General features: G+C 35.2%; 1 protein-coding gene across 2 annotated transcripts in view; it reads right to left on the minus strand.

Annotated features, from left to right (window-relative positions):
• Window positions 1-21707, minus strand: part of egfra (epidermal growth factor receptor a (erythroblastic leukemia viral (v-erb-b) oncogene homolog, avian)) — a 59744-nt gene that overhangs the window by 20513 nt on the left and 17524 nt on the right. Inside the window, exons 2-14 of one of the 2 annotated variants that reach the window (XM_087811085.1) lie at window positions 15390-15541; window positions 11950-12136; window positions 11740-11871; window positions 11596-11664; window positions 10403-10521; window positions 10139-10280; window positions 6635-6751; window positions 5255-5381; window positions 5126-5199; window positions 4981-5068; window positions 3109-3308; window positions 2906-3038; window positions 1306-1396 (exon numbers count right to left, since the gene is read on the minus strand). In XM_087811085.1, coding sequence (XP_087667211.1) covers window positions 1306-1396; window positions 2906-3038; window positions 3109-3308; window positions 4981-5068; window positions 5126-5199; window positions 5255-5381; window positions 6635-6751; window positions 10139-10280; window positions 10403-10521; window positions 11596-11664; window positions 11740-11871; window positions 11950-12136; window positions 15390-15541 — 1631 coding nt within the window. Of the gene's footprint in view, window positions 1-1305; window positions 1397-2905; window positions 3039-3108; window positions 3309-4980; window positions 5200-5254; window positions 5382-6634; window positions 6752-10138; window positions 10281-10402; window positions 10522-11595; window positions 11665-11739; window positions 11872-11949; window positions 12137-15389; window positions 15542-21707 lie in introns of both variants that reach the window. The other variant, XM_087811084.1, reaches the window with a different exon arrangement.

The following is a 21707-nucleotide window of genomic DNA, read 5'->3' on the forward strand; positions in this document are numbered from 1 at the left end:
ATGTCGACACTTGTTTGGGTTTTATTTTTACATCGACGCGTTCGTTTCCGTGTCTGTTTATTCAAATGTTTATTCAAATGTTTATTCAAATGTTTATTCAAATGTGCTTCGATGAACTACGTTTGTTTCTATCGTTACTAATATATGTTCGTCAAAAAAACCTTTTTAATAATAAAAGTTACTAAATTCAAATCAAACATAATTCAATTTTAAAAGTTACTTCAATTAAAAAAATAAATAAATAAGTTAGTTCAATTATAAAAGACAAAATAAAAAAACATTTGCTTTAATTTAAAGAATAAATATTTAAGTTAATCAATAAATAAATACGTTTTAAAAGATGCTTCAATTAAAAAAAAGTTTGTTTTTTTTAACAGTTAATTGAAACGGTTTTCTTTGATAAAGTTATATTTGTGAGTTTGACCATAAAATAATAATAATAACAATAATAAATATTAACAATACAAATAATAATAATAATAATGACTATAAGGATGATGATGATAATAATAATTATAATAATAATATAATAATACAATAATACTAATAAGAATAACATTATGAATAACAACGATAATAACAATAATAACAATTAAAATAATAATAACAATAATAACAACAATAATAAATATTAACAATAAAAATAAAAATAATAATATGACTATGAGGATGATGATGATAATAATAATTATAATAATAATATAATAATACAATAATACTAATAAGAATAACATTATGAATAACAACGATAATAAAATAATAACAATTAAAATAATAACAATAATAACAACAATAATAAATATTAACAATAAAAATAAAAATAATAATAATGACTATGAGGATGATTATGATAATAATTATAATAATACAATAATACTAATAACAACAACAATAAGAATAACAACGATAACAATGATAATAACAATAATAATAACAATAATATAGAACAGTTGCTTCTTAATGATTTGAAACAGTTTCTTCAATCAAAACAATATTTTTAATCTCGTTTTAACTGTTTTTAAGTCTATTTCTATTCAATAATAAGGACACAAAACCACTAACATAGTTTAAATCCCATTATTACAATTAAATAAACCACTTTTTAAACCTCAAAACTCCCTTTTCCTCAAATACACTGATTTAATTCACGTCCATGAAAGTCTCTCCAGGAAACTGCCAGACCATAATAAATATCAAATGTTTATGATACCCTGAGCCTCCGTAAATCAAGACTAAACACATAACCATCGTCCCAACATGTCAATCATCTGCAGGATGGAGAGGCAAGTAAAAACATCAACGTACGGCAGCGCTGCAGCTCGCCGTCCCGTTCAGACGCCGACACTCGGGGTGACACTCCAGGCAGGTGCTGTTCATGGACGCCTCGCGCGGGTCGCTGAGCAAACACAACACGGGGTTCAATGAGTGACCACAGCTTTAGCTGCAGATGTTCTCACAGAGTCAAGGGTTAATGTTTGACATGTTCGTGACTCCAGACACAACCGTGTTCAACTTCACATATTTACTGTCTTTAATCAGTGACGCAGGATTTTAGTTTTAACATTTACACAAAAATAAATCTTTTTTTACTAGTTACAAAAGAATGATGTGTTTATACATATATATGTACAACCTATACATGTGAAGTATTTGTATAGATCAGTATTTATATACTTTTGTACTGTTTCTCTACCACAACTATACAAACATTTAAAACATATTTTCATTCAATGTTTTAATTATATTTTTATAATTAATATTTCTGTATTTATTAAAACTCATAAAGCTGCTTTTTTTATTTGTTGTTATTATTGTGTATTTTTGTGACAAACAAACTTGTCTTAAACGTCTACATTTGATTAAAAAAATAAAACAAGGAATTGTTGATCTTAAGTCAGTTTTTATTTATGATAATAATATAATCATATAAAAGAAAATAACAAGGAATTGTTTACATTAAGGCTTTTTTTTAAATAAGAAACAAAAAACGTTTTAAATATTTTTTTATTTGCCATAAAAACTAATTCATATTTAAAAATATTAAAGCCTGTGTTAATTACTTTTATTTATTTATATTATTTGGAATAATTAAGAACAAGTCCTTGTTTTATTTTTTTAAGCCCATTTTCTTCATTTTCTTTCTTTATTTATTATTATTATTCATTTATTATTTATAATAATTAATCATGTGAACATAACAAGGAATTATTTATATTAAGTCTTTTTTCATTTAGTTACACATTTATATTTATTTTATTTATTATTTATATTTTTAAACCTGTTTAGGATAAATATATATATATTATTTTTTATTTTGTAACTAAGAGAAGTTCCTCAATTTAAATATATATATATATATATATATATATATATATATATATATATATATATATTTATCCTAAAAATGTTTTGATTTAGAAACAAAAAACGTTTTAAATACAATTTGTTTGCAATAATAACTCATTAAATAGAAATAAAACAACATATTCAAGCCCCATTTTGATTTAGTTAAAAATATATATATATTTTTTCACCTGCCATAAAAACTAAATCATATTAAAATAAAATCAAACAAGGAACTATTGATCTTTAAAGTATGTACTTTTTTGAGTATTGTTTTGATTGTTTAAGCGCTTTGTGACCCTGGTCTGGAAAAGCACTATATAAATATATATTACTTACTTACTTACTTACTTAAGTTTGATTTGTTAATAAAAATGTTTATTATTTTTATATACTTTTGAGCGTCTTATCAAGGAACTTGTTTCTTGTTTTCACTGGTTTGTTTTCCAAGATCTCATCAGTTTGATCTCATTCGCTCCAGGAATAGAAGTTTGTTTTTGAATCAGTCAAAAAATGCAGTTCCGGGGTTCAGAGGTCGACGACCTCGGGTTTCCTCCCTCACCCCTGCAGGATGTTGCAGGAGTCGACACAACTCCCGTCGCGGCTGAAGTCTCTGCAGGCGAAGCACATGTTGGGACCCGGACCCCAGCAGCCGTCCGACGTGCACTTCCTGTCGCACGTGTTGCCCCTCTGAGCTGCGCACACACACACACACACACACACGGGTTGTCACGGCGACCGCGGCGTGGCGTGAGCGACACTCACCGCAGGTGTGGGTGTGCAGGTGGTCGTCCACGGTGGCGCTCTGTGACGGCGAGCGGAACAGCTTGAGCCAGTGAGACTTGTTGTTGTAGCAGAGGTTGTCGTTGCTGACGATGTAGACGTCGCCGTCGCTGATCTCGCGCAGCGAGCGCAGGCCCAGGTGCGAGATGCCCAGCTTGGTCACCACCAGACTCCTGCTGCCGCTGCCAGGGGCACGGGGTCGCAGGTCAGAGGTCACCAGGAAAAGAACGAGACGAACGTTCGCCGTAAAATAACAGAAACACTTCTATAAAATATTGAAATATTCTGGATTACTTCTCCCAGATCAGCTGTTTCAAATAAATAAATACAAGTATATTATATTATATCATTTGTAATATTTAACAATAAAACCTTATGAAACCTGCAAGTTTACTTTTCATATATTTTTTTCTATTTACTCAACCTGTTAATTTACTGTTATTATAGAATTATAGTGATATTGTGAAACAAAGAGTTGTGTGAAGCAAATTCTATCTTTAACATGTATTTGTAAAGTAGAAGTAGTAGTAGAATAAGTAAAAGGAAGTAGTAATAGAAGTAGTAGTAGTAGTAGTAGAATAAGTAAAAGGAAGTAGTAATAGAAGTAGTAGTAGTAGTAGTAGTAGTAGTAGTAGAATAAGAAATTGTAAAAGGAAGTAGTAATAGAAGTAGTAGTAGTAGTAGTAGTATAATAAGTAAAAGGAAGTAGTAATAGAAGTATTAGTAGTAGTAGTAGTAGTAGTAGTAGTAGTAGAATAAGTAATAGTAAAAGGAAGTAGTAATAGAAGTAGTGGTAGTAGTAGTAGTAGTAGAATAAGTAATAGTAAAAGGAAGTAGTGATAGAAGTATTAGTAGTAGTAGTAGTAGTAGAATAAGTAATAGTAAAAGGAAGTAGTAATATAAGTAGTAGTAGTAGTAGTAGTAGAATAAGTAATAGTAAAAGGAAGTAGTAATAGAAGTAGTAGTAGTAGTAGTAGTAGTAGAATAAGTAATAGTAAAAGGAAGTAGTAATAGAAGTAGTGGTAGTAGTAGTAGTAGTAGAATAAGTAATAGTAAAAGGAAGTAGTAATAGAAGTAGTAGTAGTAGTAGTAGTAGTAGAATAAGTAATAGTAAAAGGAAGTAGTAATAGAAGTAGTAGTAGTAGTAGAATAAGTAATAGTAAAAGGAAGTAGTAATAGAAGTAGTAGTAGTAGTAGTAGTAGTAGTAGAATAAGTAATAGTAAAAGGAAGTAGTAATAGAAGTAGTAGTAGTAGTAGTAGTAGAATAAGTAATAGTAAAAGGAAGTAGTAATATAAGTAGTGGTAGTAGTAGTAGTAGTAGAATAAGTAATAGTAAAAGGAAGTAGTAATATAAGTAGTGGTAGTAGTAGTAGTAGTAGAATAAGTAATAGTAAAAGGAAGTAGTGATAGAAGTAGAAGTAGTAGTAGTAGTAGTATTAGTAGAATAAGTAATAGTAAAAGGAAGTAGTAATAGAAGTAGTAGTAGTAGTAGTAGTAGTAGTAGAATAAGTAATAGTAAAAGGAAGTAGTGATAGAAGTATTAGTAGTAGTAGTAGAATAAGTAATAGTAAAAGGAAGTAGTAATAGAAGTATTAGTAGTATTAATGCCTTCAGTGAATATACAATTATTTAAAAAAGAAAACTAATTTAAACTTTAATATACAAAATATTGAAGTAAATGAGGAAATACTTTCAAATAACATTGAACAAAATAACAACATTTGAAGGTTGAACCTCCTGATGAACTTCTAGATGAAGCCGAGACAGGAAGAGAGGTCAGAGGTCAAGGTCCACTAAGGGAGTTTTGGGGAGTTTTGTTTTCGAGTCGATGAACTGCTGAGAAGAAAACTCACCGTTTGGTTCTTCCTCTGATGATCTCCAGGTTCTCAAAGGGACTGAGTGAGGTCAGGCTGTCGTGCCAGGTCTGGATCCACAGGAACCCTGAAGCACAGGTCGTGAACCCATGACCCCGAGGCGAGTCCTTGTCTGAGGTCCTACCTGTGATCTCCTTCACCGTCTTGAACACGTCCAGCTGCGACGTCTCCATCTTCGGCGTCTTGGTGAACGGATCCCTGCGGCGAGAGAACAGGTGAGCGGCGGTCCGAGGGAGGAGGTCCCGGGACCCACCCGTGGATGGACGTGTGGATGAAGGCGATGTTGCCGTTGATCTTGGTGCAGTTCTTGAAGGAGTCGATGTTGGTGGCGTTGATGGAGATGGTGTGAGTGAGGTTTCCAGAGCCGAGGCCGTTACACACTGTTGGGGAAGAACGACGACACGTTATGACTTCTTATTGACTCTGGTGTTGTGATAGTGTAGTAACAAGTATATATGTGTAGTATTGTCCAGTACTTGACTCTGGTGTTGTGATAGTGTAGTAACAAGTATATATGTGTAGCATTGTCCAGTACTGGACTCTGGTGTTGTGATAGTGTAGTAACAAGTATATATGTGTAGCATTGTCCAGTACTGGACTCTGGTGTTGTGATAGTGTAGTAACAAGTATATATGTGTAGTATTGTCCAGTACTTGACTCTGGTGTTGTGATAGTGTAGTAACAAGGACATATGTGTAGTATTGTCCAGTACTTGACTCTGGTGTTGTGATAGTGTAGTAACAAGTATATATGAGTAGTATTGTCCAGTACTTGACTCTGGTGTTGTGATCGTGTAGTAACAAGGACATATGTGTAGTATTGTCCAGTACTTGACTCTAGTGTTGTGATCGTGTAGTAACAAGTATATATGAGTAGTATTGTCCAGTACTTGACTCTAGTGTTGTGATCGTGTAGTAACAAGTATATATGTGTAGTATTGTCCAGTACTTGACTCTAGTGTTGTGATCGTGTAGTAACAAGTATATATGTGTAGTATTGTCCAGTACTTGACTCTAGTGTTGTGATCGTGTAGTAACAAGTATATATGTGTAGTATTGTCCAGTACTTGACTCTGGTGTTGTGATAGTGTAGTAACAAGTATATATGTGTAGTATTGTCCAGTACTTGACTCTGGTGTTGTGATAGTGTAGTAACAAGTATATAGGTGAAGTATTGTCCAGTACTTGACTCTTGTGTTGTGATAGTGTAGTAACAAGTATATATGTGTAGTATTGTCCAGTACTTGACTCTAGTGTTGTGATAGTGTAGTAACAAGTATATATGTGTAGTATTGTCCAGTACTTGACTCTGGTGTTGTGATAGTGTAGTAACAAGTATATATGTGTAGTATTGTCCAATACTTGACTCTGGTGTTGTGATAGTGTAGTAACAAGTATATATATGTAGTATTGTCCAGTACTTGACTCTGGTGTTGTGATAGTGTAGTAACAAGTATATATGTGTAGTATTGTCTATTGTAGTATGTACTAAGATAAGTACTTGACTCTTGTCTATAGAAATAGTGTTTTTAAAACAAGACACAACTATTGTTTCTGTGTTTGTATTTGAAGTGTAAGTAAAAGTAAAGTGTAAGTGAATGATGTTCAGTGAAGGACGAGAGTTAACCTCTAACCTTTAGGACAGAGTCCTTCACACTTCGCACACTTCCTGACGCCACCGACCTCCAGCTCGTACGTGCCGTCGCTGCAGCTCCGCACACAAGCGCCCGGATCAGTGACCACGTAGTTGTCTGGGAAGATACGACCAAACATGTTTGTATAATGACGTCTATAATAACAATAATAACTGTAACAGATGAAAACTAACAATGACGTCCATGTTTGTATAATGACGTCTATAATAACAATAATAACTGTAACAGATACAAACTAACAATGACGTCCATGTTTCTATAATGACGTCTATAATAACAATAATAACTGTAACAGATACAAACTAACATTGACATCCATGTTTCTATAATGACGTCTATAATAACAATAATAACTGTAACAGATACAAACTAACATTGACATCCATGTTTCTATAATGACGTCTATAATAACAATAATAACTGTAACAGATACAAACTAACAATGACATCCATGTTTCTATAATGACGTCTATAATAACAATAATAACTGTAACAGATACAAACTAACATTGACGTCCATGTTTGTATAATGACGTCTATAATAACAATAATAACTGTAACAGATACAAACTAACATTGACATCCATGTTTCTATAATGACGTCTATAATAACAATAATAACTGTAACAGATACAAACTAACATTGACATCCATGTTTCTATAATGACGTCTATAATAACAATAATAACTGTAACAGATACAAACTAACATTGACATCCATGTTTCTATAATGACGTCTATAATAACAATAATAACTGTAACAGATACAAACTAACATTGACATCCATGTTTCTATAATGACGTCTATAATAACAATAATAACTGTAACAGATACAAACTAACAATGACATCCATGTTTCTATAATGACGTCTATAATAACAATAATAACTGTAACAGATACAAACTAACATTGACGTCCATGTTTGTATAATGACGTCTATAATAACAATAATAACTGTAACAGATACAAACTAACATTGACATCCATGTTTCTATAATGACGTCTATAATAACAATAATAACTGTAACAGATACAAACTAACATTGACATCCATGTTTCTATAATGACGTCTATAATAACAATAATAACTGTAACAGATGCAAACTAACATTGACATCCATGTTTCTATAATGACGTCTATAATAACAATAATAACTGTAACAGATACAAACTAACATTGACATCCATGTTTCTATAATGACGTCTATAATAACAATAATAACTGTAACAGATACAAACTAACATTGACATCCATGTTTCTATAATGACGTCTATAATAACAATAATAACTGTAACAGATACAAACTAACAATGACATCCATGTTTGTATAATGACGTCTATAATAACAATAATAACTGTAACAGATACAAACTAACAATGACATCCATGTTTCTATAATGACGTCTATAATAACAATAATAACTGTAACAGATACAAACTAACAATGACATCCATGTTTCTATAATGACGTCTATAATAACAATAATAACTGTAACAGATACAAACTAACATTGACATCCATGTTTCTATAATGACGTCTATAATAACAATAATAACTGTAACAGATACAAACTAACATTGACATCCATGTTTCTATAATGACGTCTATAATAACAATAATAACTGTAACAGATACAAACTAACATTGACATCCATGTTTCTATAATGACGTCTATAATAACAATAATAACTGTAACAGATACAAACTAACAATGACATCCATGTTTCTATAATGACGTCTATAATAACAATAATAACTGTAACAGATACAAACTAACATTGACATCCATGTTTCTATAATGACGTCTATAATAACAATAATAACTGTAACAGATAAAAACTAACAATGACATCCATGTTTCTATAATGACGTCTATAATAACAATAATAACTGTAACAGATACAAACTAACAATGACGTCCATGTTTCTATAATGACGTCTATAATAACAATAATAACTGTAACAGATACAAACTAACAATGACGTCCATGTTTCTATAATGACGTCTATAATAACAATAATAACTGTAACAGATACAAACTAACATTGACATCCATGTTTCTATAATGACGTCTATAATAACAATAATAACTGTAACAGATACAAACTAACAATGACATCCATGTTTCTATAATGACGTCTATAATAACAATAATAACTGTAACAGATACAAACTAACAATGACATCCATGTTTCTATAATGACGTCTATAATAACAATAATAACTGTAACAGATACAAACTAACATTGACATCCATGTTTCTATAATGACGTCTATAATAACAATAATAACTGTAACAGATACAAACTAACATTGACATCCATGTTTCTATAATGACGTCTATAATAACAATAATAACTGTAACAGATACAAACTAACATTGACATCCATGTTTCTATAATGACGTCTATAATAACAATAATAACTGTAACAGATACAAACTAACATTGACATCCATGTTTCTATAATGACGTCTATAATAACAATAATAACTGTAACAGATACAAACTAACATTGTGACAAGTTTTTCAAATCTTATTGTATTCTTATTCAAGTATTTTACTCAATTTTTGTGTGTGGTTTTTATGTTCATCAGTGTCATCGGAATATTTATATATATATATATATATATTTATATTTAATATACATTTCAAATGAAACTCTGATCTTTTTAAATATAAATGTGTTGTTTTTTTTAAGCATTTAATTATTCATTTTAACCATTTAATTCAATCATTTTGAATATTTTTTGAAAGTTGCACAATATTTTTCTTTATAATTGAGTGAAAAAAAAAAATTTTTTTTAAAGTGAATGATAATTTTTTTTTACACATAGTTATATATAGATATTTGATTAATTCAAATTCAAGCCAATCCTGCGACTGTTAAGTCAAGCAGCTCGGTGCTCTATTGCTCTGGTCTGGTGGCTCCATTATACCTTTAGTTTCTAGTTGAATTTAAAATACTACGAATAAAAAAATATTGAAATTTGAAAATTCATTTTTGAATGATTGGAATTAGGATATCAAACTACATCTTAAAAAAATAACTAATTGCGCAAATATTCATGTTTTAAAACTAAACCTAAAATAAACAAATTATTGATTTGACCCATGAAGTAAAAATTGAAATCAACCTTTAATTATTTAAATAAAATATAATTTAACACTTAAAAGACGAAAACATTTCCCTCATAAAACCTCAACATTTAAACTGTGAAATTCAACCGTCGATCTTCTGAAGAAACTGATTTACTTTTTTGTGTTGTTTGTACTTTGAAGTTAAAAAGTTAAAAAGAAATAGATGTTTCATTAACAACGACCTGGAACTGATTTGCTTCTCTTGTCTCCACGGTTTGGAATTAAAACTCCTGCTGTTAGACATTACACGTGTTTGCTAGTGTGTGTGTGCTTGAGTGTGTGTGTGTGTGTGTGTGCGTCACACGTTCACGACTCCAGGTGACGGACGACTTCCTTACGAGGGCAGCTGGCGACGCAGGTGGCTCCGAAGTTGTAGCGTCCGTGAGGGTTGGGAACCATCTGGTGCTGGTTGGGGTCGTAGCGCATGAGGCCCGGGCAGGAGTCCTTGCACACGCCGTCGTCCTGGAAGTCTCTGCACGCCTGCGACACAAACACACCATGAGCTTCTGACGACAGAACCCACGACAACCATCGCCATCGAAGTCACGATCACGGAACCGGTTCCGACTCTTCCCCGGGTCTCGTGCACCAGCGGGTCTCACCAGGCAGTCGGTGGGTCGAGGGCCGGTGCAGCCGGCGGCGCAGTGTTCGTTGCAGCAGTCGCTGGGTGACGGGCCCTTGCATCTCTTGGAGCACTGCTGTGCACAGTTCAGCTTGGTGACTGCAAACACACCGGAGGACGGTGGATAATAAACGTCAGACATTCGAGTATATTTGAAATAAAAATAATTCAGCCACTGAAGCAAAACATATCTTGTGAAAAAAAAAGGTTTTGTTTGGTTTAATGACCTATTTTTATTAATACGTCTCTTAATTCTTCATCATCAGTTTCCTGAAACAATCCACAGTCAGCATTTCTCCGTCTTTATTCAGAAGCTGGACTCGAACCCGCCGGCGTCGACACGATGACGACACACGTGATAAAATCATAAAGTCATAAAACCTGATCGAAGATAAATGAACTTCCTGCAGATCACCTGATCTGTACAGTGTAGGACGGAGCTTTATAGAAGGTCCTTCATCCCAACTGGTGTCAGGATATTTAACTCTCTACTTTAAATATCCTGATGCTAATCCGTAGTGTGTTTTTCTTCTCGTGTGTTTTTATTTTTGTTTTATTTTTATTTTATTTTATTCTGTTAATAGTGTTAATTTTTTAATATTGTAAATAATTTGTATATTTTTAAGATCGTTTTATTTTATTATCTCTTTTATTATTTCTTTTTTTCCTTGCACTTTATTCTCATTGTGCTGTTGTAAAAGTGTGTTTCCTGGGGATGAATAAACGTATTCTATTCTATTCTATTCTACGAGCAGCTGTTTGTGATCCGTTAGCTTGAGCTTAGCTTGTGTTTGTTGACGTTCTTTCAAAGAACTAAATGATGCTAATAGCTAGCGATTAGCTTAGCTAACCACAGAAATAAGAATAAATGACATTTTAAAAGTAACTATAAATGGCTTTCTTACATTTATTTTTGTTGTTTTTAATTGTAATTCCATAAGTATTGTATCTATTTTCATTAGAATCTTTTCTTATGTATTTAAACAACAACTTGATCGACATGACAGTTTACATGTGATGCTAACTAGCAGCTAGCCATGTAGCAGCTGCAGCTACTAATAGATGACGTTTTTTTGAGAGAATTTATGCAAAAATATTGTTAAAATCATGTTCATTTCCCTTATTATCGTTTCAACATTTATATACATTTCAATTTGTGGGATAAAGACGTACATTTCTGACAGTTCTGTGGACCCGGAGCCCAGCAGGAGCCGTTGAAGCAGCTCGTGTCACATTTTTTACCTGTTTGAACACAAAGAAAAGACACTTTTGGTGAAATAAAGTCGATGAAGTTTTTACGTTCGACTGACGACTTACAAAGCGGGTTGAAGGTCATCCGAGGAGGCTCCATCCTGGGTTTGCTGTCGGCGTTGACGATGTCGTACCATTGGATGGTCTCGGCGTTACACAGCTGGTTGTTCCCGAACTTGACGCCTCCCTTCAGGATCTCTGCACAGACACTTGGATGAGGGTCCGGTCCAGACCACGAGGCCCCGGTCCAGACCACGAGCCCGAGGCCACACTCACCGGTGAGGTTGTTCAGGATCAACTCGCTGGTTCCTCGGCCGATGCCCTTGTCCACGTTGGAGAGAACGGCGAGAGCGTAGTGACCGTCGTACAGCGAGTGACCGCGGACGATGCGAAGGTTACCCAGAGGAATCCTGGACGCCGAGTTCAGGGCGATGAGGACGTAACCGCCCACTTCCTCGATGGACTGAGGAGGAACATGTCAGTCGTTTAGTTTGACGTCTTTAAGGTTGTTCAGTAGGAGTGTGTATCATCAAGAGTGAGTTGATATTTATCACGATACAAGGATATATAGTCATATATAGTTATCATTTACAGACCACATGACTCTGTTTTCAAACCAAAATATGTCCAAACATCAGCTTTAAAAGCTGCTGGGCTCACTGTATCCTCTCGTCCTCAGTCGTAACTGCTTTCATTTGTTTTCAAACCAAAATATGTCCAAACATCGGCTTTAAAAGCTGCTGGACTCACTGTATCCTCTCGTCCTCAGTCATAACTGCTTTCATTTGTTTTCAAACCAAAATATGTCCAAACATCGGCTTTAAAAGCTGCTGGACTCACTGTATCCTCTCGTCCTCAGTCGTAACTGCTTTCATTTGTTTTCAAACCAAAATATGTCCAAACATCGGCTTTAAAAGCTGCTGGACTCACTGTATCCTCTCGTCCTCAGTCGTAACTGCTTTCGTTTGTTTTCAAACCAAAATATGTCCAAACATCAGCTTTAAAAGCTGCTGGACTCACTGTATCCTCTCGTCCTCAGTCGTAACTGCTTTCATTTGTTTTCAAACCAAAATATGTCCAAACATCAGCTTTAAAAGCTGCTGGACTTGCTGTATCCTCTCGTCCTCAGTCGTAACTGCTTTCATTTGTTTTCAAACCAAAATATGTCCAAACATCAGCTTTAAAAGTTACTGGACTCACTGTATCCTCTCGTCCTCAGTCGTAACTGCTTTCATTTGTTTTCAAACCAAAATTTGTCCAAACATCAGCTTTAAAAGCTGCTGGACTCATTGTATCCTCTCGTCCTCAGTCGTAACTGCTTTCATTTGTTTTCAAACCAAAATATGTCCAAACATCAGCTTTAAAAGCTGCTGGACTGACTGTATCCTCTCGTCCTCAGTCGTAACTGCTTTCATTTGTTTTGAAACCAAAATATGTCCAAACATCAGCTTTAAAAGCTGCTGGACTCACTGTATCCTCTCGTCCTCAGTCGTAACTGCTTTCATTTGTTTTCAAACCAAAATATGTCCAAACATCAGCTTTAAAAGCTGCTGGACTCACTGTATCCTCTCGTCCTCAGTCGTAACTGCTTTCATTTGTTTTCAAACCAAAATATGTCCAAACATCGGCTTTAAAAGCTGCTGGACTCACTGTATCCTCTCGTCCTCAGTCGTAACTGCTTTCGTTTGTTTTCAAACCAAAATATGTCCAAACATCAGCTTTAAAAGCTGCTGGACTCACTGTATCCTCTCGTCCTCAGTCGTAACTGCTTTCATTTGTTTTCAAACCAAAATATGTCCAAACATCAGCTTTAAAAGCTGCTGGACTTGCTGTATCCTCTCGTCCTCAGTCGTAACTGCTTTCATTTGTTTTCAAACCAAAATATGTCCAAACATCAGCTTTAAAAGTTACTGGACTCACTGTATCCTCTCGTCCTCAGTCGTAACTGCTTTCATTTGTTTTCAAACCAAAATTTGTCCAAACATCAGCTTTAAAAGCTGCTGGACTCATTGTATCCTCTCATCCTCAGTCGTAACTGATTTCATTTGTTTTCAAACCAAAATATGTCCAAACATCAGCTTTAAAAGCTGCTGGACTCACTGTATCCTCTCGTCCTCAGTCGTAACTGCTTTCATTTGTTTTCAAACCAAAATATGTCCAAACATCAGCTCTAAAAGTTGCTGGACTTGCTGTATCCTCTCGTCCTCAGTCGTAACTGCTTTGATTTGTTTTCAAAACAAAATATGTCCAAACATCAGCTTTAAAAGCTACTGGACTCACTGTATCCTCTCGTCCTCAGTCATAACTGCTTTCATTTGTTTTCAAACCAAAATATGTCCAAATATCAGCTTTAAAAGCTTCTGGACTCACTGTATCCTCTCGTCCTCAGTCGTAACTGCTTTCATTTGTTTTCAAACCAATATGTCCAAATATCAGCTTTAAAAGCTGCTGGACTCACTGTATCCTCTCGTCCTCAGTCGTAACTGCTTTCATTTGTTTTCAAACCAAAATATGTCCAAACAACAGCTTTAAAAGCTGCTGGACTCACTGTATCCTCTCGTCCTCAGTCGTAACTGCTTTCATTTGTTTTCAAACCAAAATATGTCCAAACATCAGCTTTAAAAGCTGCTGGACTCACTGTATCCTCTCATCCCCAGTCATTGTCAGGATATCTTGGAATTTAATTCTTCCTTTGGCTGAGGAGGAAGTAACGACTGCTACCATGTAGTGGCCGGAAGTTTAATTGCGACACAAAAGTGAACAAATATCATGAATATTTTCATGTAAATTGTAAATACAAAATATATATTATTTTATATGGACTTTTTAAAAAATATATATAACACATAAAAGAACTATGATAAAAATGAACACATTTATATCCATTTTATTTACTTATTTTTGCTTTCAGAGCTGTTGGAAATAAATAAATCAAAATATTTTATTGTATTGACAATTGCTTCAGTTGATGCAGTGCATTATGGGATATGTAGTAAGTGAGCTCGTGCCTCCATCTATACCGTGAGAGTAAATGTTCCGTGTTGTTCCACCTGCGTGACTAGAACTTCAGTGTTGATGGTTCCTTCTATCAAATAATAGAAAGAATCGTACAGGAAGTTGTTGTAGTTCCTCCTCCAGCTGAGTGTTCCAGGCTTTTAAGTATTTTATCACATTAGAAAAACTAGCTCGACTCGTCACCGTCTTTTAACAAAAACTATAGCACGTTTAATTTTGAGTAGATTTAAGCTATTCATAAATAAATAACACAAACAACTATTAATTCTTGATTATTATCATGTTTACTCATGAATTAACAACACAATAAAATCATTGTATTTGTTCATTTTTTCAAAAAGGAGCATCCCATAATGCATTGCAGCACACACAATTGTTCAAGCTATTTCAAATAGCATTAGCATGCTACTGTTTTCAATGTTGTCGTAACATTCTTGGTATTTGGGTGTTTTCGTGGTGCAAGTTAAAGTACCTGCTCTCTAGGTAGAGTCGTTTGTTACTGAACATACACCAGCTAGTTAGTAGTAGTAGCTAGTAACTGATTACTTTAATCAACATTCTCGGTTAGGAAATCTGTCACAAAGGTTTTTCTCTTGGCAAGTACTCAGGATTCAAGCTTCGTTTTAATTAATGGTAAAGAATAAAATCGCTTGTGTAACTTTGATGCAGTTTTAACATCTAAACCATGTGTCAATCATCACCTGCAGGAAGGACAGGTCACGATGCTCCTCCATGTACGTGATCTCCAGGTTCTCCAGGACCACAGTGCAGTTTCCATACGTCTTCACCATGTTCTGGTAATGATCGTCTTTCGTACCGAGAAGATTCAATCGATTGGTGATGCCTTGACATGCTGCGGAGATCAGAGGAAAGATTCAAGTTAACACCAGTTGTGTTCATTCACACAATGATTCGTTCTACACTGAAGTACACACCTGCAACAACACAAAACATGCTATGAGATAACGACAAACTAGTTACAGTTAAATACTGACAAATGAACAAGTTTGTAGTATTGTGGAGTACTTGACTCTGGTGTTGTGATAGTGTAGTAACAAGTATATATGTGTAGTATTGTGGAGTACTTGACTCTGGTGTTGTGATAGTGTAGTAACAAGTATATATGTGTAGTATTGTGGAGTACTTGACTCTGGTGTAGTGATAGTGTAGTAACAAGTATATATGTGTAGTATTGTCCAGTACTTGACTCTGGTGTTGTGATAGTGTAGTAACAAGTATATACGTGTAATATTGTCCAGTACTTGACTCTGGTGTTGTGATAGTGTAGTAACAAGTATATACGTGTAATATTGTCCAGTACTTGACTCTGGTGTAGTGATAGTGTAGTAACAAGTATATATGTGTAGTATTGTCCAGTACTTGACTCTGGTGTAGTGATAGTGTAGTAACAAGTATATATGTGTAGTATTGTCCAGTACTTGACTCTGGTGTTGTGATAGTGTATTAACAAGTATGTATGTGTAGTATTGTCCAGTACTTTACTCTGGTGTTGTGATAGTGTAGTAACAAGTATATACGTGTAATATTGTCCAGTACTTGACTCTGGTGTTGTGATAGTGTAGTAACAAGTATGTATGTGTAGTATTGTCCAGTACTTTACTCTGGTGTTGTGATAGTGTAGTAACAAGTATATACGTGTAATATTGTCCAGTACTTGACTCTGGTGTTGTGATAGTGTAGTAACAAGTATGTATGTGTAGTATTGTCCAGTACTTTACTCTGGTGTTGTGATAGTGTAGTAACAAGTATATATGTGTAGTATTGTCCAGTACTTGACTCTGGTGTAGTGATAGTGTAGTAACAAGTATATATGTGTAGTATTGTCCAGTACTTGACTCTGGTGTTGTGATAGTGTAGTAACAAGTATATACGTGTAGTATTGTCCAGTACTTGACTCTGGTGTTGTGATAGTGTAGTAACAAGTATGTATGTGTAGTATTGTCCAGTACTTTACTCTGGTGTTGTGATAGTGTAGTAACAAGTATATATGTGTAGTATTGTCCAGTACTTGACTCTGGTGTAGTGATAGTGTAGTAACAAGTATATATGTGTAGTATTGTCCAATACTTGACTCTGGTATTGTAGTATTTACAGACCACATGACTCTTGACAAAGTTGTAACTGGTTTAATTTGTTTTCAAACCAAAATATGTCCAAACGTCAGCTTTAAAAGCTCACTGTATCCTCTCATCCTCAGTCATAATTCTTCCTTTAGCTGTGGAAGACGTAACGACTGCTGCGATTGAGAGGCCGGGAGTTTAATCAAACACAAAAAGGATAATGAAACCTTTTTTTTTTACCATATACACTTTGTTAAAATATAAAAACTCGTTAAAAACTTCTTAAAATATGATTCAAAAGTAAAAATGATCAAATAAATGAACCTGATAATAATAAAAGAGGAAACTCTCGCTGACACGATGAACACAATCGTCTCGACACTGAGCAGCTTCATTGTAACTCACAACGAAGACAAACATTGTGCGACTCTTACATAACAGGATCATTTTTAGACGCTGGCGTCGGTGAAAAAATGTCTTTGATGTCGACTGTCAAAACGAAAAGTGTGTTTCATCCTCGACACACTCGTCGTGACTCGACCTGAGGCTGTGTTGACTCTGGAGGAGGCTCCATGTTTCCACTGGAACCCTGGGAAAAAAACCCCACCGTGACGGCGTCAGGCTTCGTGTCATTTCAGAGAACAGGTCCGAGGGTGTGTGCGGCTGTGAGTGTGTGTGAGTGTGTGCATGAGTGAGTGTGTGTCATAGGTTCCGTGAGATGATTCCGAGCAGATTTGTCAAGGAAACGTTAGATCCGTAAATCCCATAATTGTTCATTGTTGCAACAACATCAGCGAGACACAAGCAGAAGTCCAGGCTTAGATGAAAACGCTGATGTGTGCGTTTTTGTGTTGTTTTAGGCACGAGTTAATAAGGCAACACGGAGTCAGTCAAACACATCAGCGACGCACAAACTAAACCCGAAAACACGGTTCGATCTCTTTGCAGTCGTCTCTGCTGCGACGGATCAGCTCAGGCTTCCCTTGATAGTGTTGGTCGACTTACAAAGATACACAACTTAAACAAAACTAACAGACACCAGGAGCCGCGAGTATCATTAGCTTTGAACGCATGAGCCAGACTCGTCTTTTCTACTCAAATAAAAACAGATGAGTTGAGACTGTCGTCTTACTATTGTTGACCTTTTATTATGATTATTTTAATGGACGAGCTAAAGCGCTTCAAAGAGCAAACACAACAAGCTAGTTAGCTTTGGTGAATAAAACAAGTTAGCTTTTGTCAAGAACGTCATCTGTCAAATTAGTTAGTAAATAAATACATTTAATTTAATTAAATAAGTCTAACCCAAACCCTAACTATCCTTATTTTTGTTAACGTAAATGTTATCATACGGTTTTAAAAATGCATCAACCTCCAGATTGATGCTAACAGCTAATGCTAGGTATAGATATATATATAAAAACAAGAGAAATATAGTAAAGAAAACAAGGAAGCTTTTGTCAAGACGGTCATCTTAATATCCTTATTTTTGTTATCGTAAATGTTATCATTTTCAAAACGCTTTTTAGTCTTCAACAACCTACAGAATTATGCTAACAGATTATGCTAGGTCACTTTTAGCTCAACAAAAAGGGAAATAGAGAAAAAATAAATGCAAGTTAGCTTTTGTTAAGACTGCCATCTTATTATTGTTAGCTAGTAGACCTATTATTTTCATTTTTATTAAGTGGAAGAGCTTAATAACGCAACAAGCTAACACTTAGCTTAGATGATAAACATGCTAAATACATGTTTTTATAAAGTCTTTATTTCTTAACAACCTGCAAATGCTAGGTGTTTTCAAAAAACTAAGATAAGATAGTAAAAAAACAAGCTAGTTTTTGTCAAGTCACTATTGTTACCTTTTAGATATTTATCAATATTTTCAGATGGAAGAGCAACATGACAACAAGCTAACAGTTAGCTTGGAAGATTAGCACAAACAAAGAATGTTATGCCGTTTTTTTTATAGCTTTTGCTCTTAAACATCTTCCACATCGATGCTAATAGATAAAGCTCGGTCAAAAAAGGGGACAAAAAAAAGAATGAAAAACACTTTTCTAATGAATCCATTGGTAAAGTCGCTGGTATTGTCCATATTGTGCACATGTTTACGCACGGTTTGGAAAAGACAAATATTTAATGGTTCTTGGTTTATAAGAAAACACCACAGAGAAGTTTTCCGGTACCAGATCTGGATGATCGTTTCCAGGACAAACATAAAACCTGCCCAAGAGAACAGAAACAATCCAAAACCAAACCTCCATTATGTAAAAGAGACGCAACGAGACACTCAAGAGCCATTTTCTTCACCACAGCTGTTTAAAAACAACTTGATATTCTGGCGGAGAATTAAAGTGACATAGAAACGAGTGGATCAGGTTCTGAAGTCTCGTCCGTCACACAAACAATCGTGCGTCAATCATTTCAACATCTTCAGCCAAACATCTCGACGATGATGATGATGAAGGTGATGAAGGTGATGATCTCGACACATTCCTCGACATGTCTGATCACGACCGTTTCAAACACATCAGTCAGAACGAAGTTCTACCTCCTCGTCCTCCTCATCCGTCCCTCGGGCCCCGACATGGAACCACAGAAGAAGAACTTCTCGTACTTTAATCTTCCAAGATGTTTAACACGAGAGAAACCACAGATGATGGATGGATTTCCCTCTTCCTGCTGTCAAGAAGCTCTTTGAAGGCCATGAATGTTTGAGCTTCTGTCCTCAACGTTCACGTTAGCTTTAGCATGTTAGCTTTAGCATTACTAAATACAACAAGCTAACAGTTAGCTTAGAAGATCAGCAGACAAAATAAACATCTTTTTTTTTTAAACGTTTATCACTCTTTAAAAACCTCTAAATTGCTATTGCTAAATAGCTAAACGAAAATTATGGAAGAAAAATAAAAACAAGCTACATTTTGTTACTTATTGTAACCTTTAGTCACATTATCTTTCTACTTAGAAGGAAGAGATCCTGAAATCATTAACACAACAAGCTAGCAGTTAGCTTAGAAGATTAATACATACAATTAATGTTATCATACCTTTTAAAAAAGTACTTTTTTACCCTTATACAACTTCAATAGATGCTAACATATAGTGCTAGGTCACAGCAATAACACAACAAGCTAGCAGTTAGCTTAGAAGACTAATACTTAGAATAAACGTTATTATACCTTTTTTAAAAGTACTTTTTTACCCTTATACAACTTCAATAGATGCTAACGGATAGTGCTAGGTCACAGCAATAACACAACAAGCTAACTTTTGTTAAGACTATCATCTCACTATTGTAAACGTTTAGATGTTGTTTTTCTTTTTAGATGTAACAGAAGTTAGAAGCTAGAAGTTTGCTGACAAGTTTAGCAAAATAAAACTGTTTAACAAAAGGTTTTCTACTTTTTAACAAGCCGCAACATATGTTACGTTAAAAATAAATATATTACGAGAATGTCAAAGTTTTTCCAATATTAAATTAAATTATAAATTGCGTAGTTCAGTTTGTGTTACTCCTGGAGCAACACAACATGTACTTTTTCTATTGAAGTTTTATGTGAAGAAAAATGAGTGTTTACGATGATAAAAAAGTAACGTTGCGTGACACGACACATTAAGCGAAGGCAAGTTTTGGGGAAATAAGTATATATAGTAGTGACAGTTTAAATGTGTATAGTTGTGTTAGTTTTTTAGCTACACTTTAGCTCCGACCATGTACACACTAGACTTGCAGACGCACTAAACATCAGTGGTGCAGCAGCGTAAACAACGTCAAACTAGCTTCTCCTCTGGACCTGGGTTTGTGCAGTAAACTCATAAACTTGTGAGTCCAGTGCAGCTGCAGTAAACACTCTCCTGGGTCAGTTGTGCGTTTGTAACTGCAGGTGGTTCCACAGAATAAACATCAACTTCCTGGTCGCTCCTCACTACCGAGCGAGGGATGAACGAGTGAAACCATCTTTAAATGTATCTTTTATTTCTACCTTCTCTACTGTGCAGCTCGCGGGTGTGGCTGTGACATCACTGGTCATGTGACTCACACTAATGACTCATTGCATCACTTCCTGCAGCTGAACTGTCGTCACCGAGTGTCCAGAGGAGTGTGTTTTATCTGGGTGTGTGTGAGGGAGTGTGTGTGTGTGTGTGTGTGTGTGTGTGTGTGTGTGTGTGTGTGTGTGTGTGTGTGTGTGTGTGTGTGTGTGTGTGTGTGTGTGTGTGTGAGTGTGTTTTAGTCTGGGTGTGTGTGAGGGAGTGTGTGTGTGTGTGTGCGTGTGAGAGAGTGTGTTTTAGTCTGGGTGTGTGTCAAGGGAGTGTGTGTGTGTGTGTGTGTGTGTGTGTGAGAGAGAGTGTGTTTTAGTCTGGGTGTGTGTCAAGGGAGTGTGTGTGTGTGTGTGCACTTGTGTTTTTGTGCATGTTTGTGTAGGTGGGTGTGCGTGGGTGTGCGTGCATGTATGTGCATCCGTGTGTGTGTATACGTGACTGTGTTTGTGTGTTTTAGGTGTGTTTGTGTATGTGTGTGTGTGTGTGAGATTGTGCATATGTTTGATGTTTGTGTTCGTCTGTGTGTGTATGTGTGACTGTTTGTGCGTTTATAGGTGTGTTTTTATGTATGTGTGTTTGCATTTGTGTGTGTGTGTGTGCATGTGTATGTGTGTGTGCATGTGTGTGTGTGCGCATGTGTGTGTGTGCGCATATGTTTGGTGTTAGTGTGTATGCGCAACTGTGTTTGTCTCTGCGTATATAGGTGTGTTTTTGTACGTGTGTGTGCATGTTTGGCTTTGTGTGTGTGTGCATGCGTGTGCGCGTGTGTGTGTGTGTGTGTGTGCGCGCAGAGTCTTCACTGTGCAGATCAGAAACACGTCTCGCTGACAAAAGACTCACTAAAGCCGATCATTAATCATCAAAGCTGAACATTAAGTTGTGTTTGCAATA

Source organism: Callionymus lyra, chromosome 16, assembly GCF_982586985.1.
Source record: "Callionymus lyra chromosome 16, fCalLyr1.hap1.1, whole genome shotgun sequence".
Taxonomy (NCBI): domain Eukaryota; kingdom Metazoa; phylum Chordata; class Actinopteri; order Syngnathiformes; family Callionymidae; genus Callionymus; species Callionymus lyra.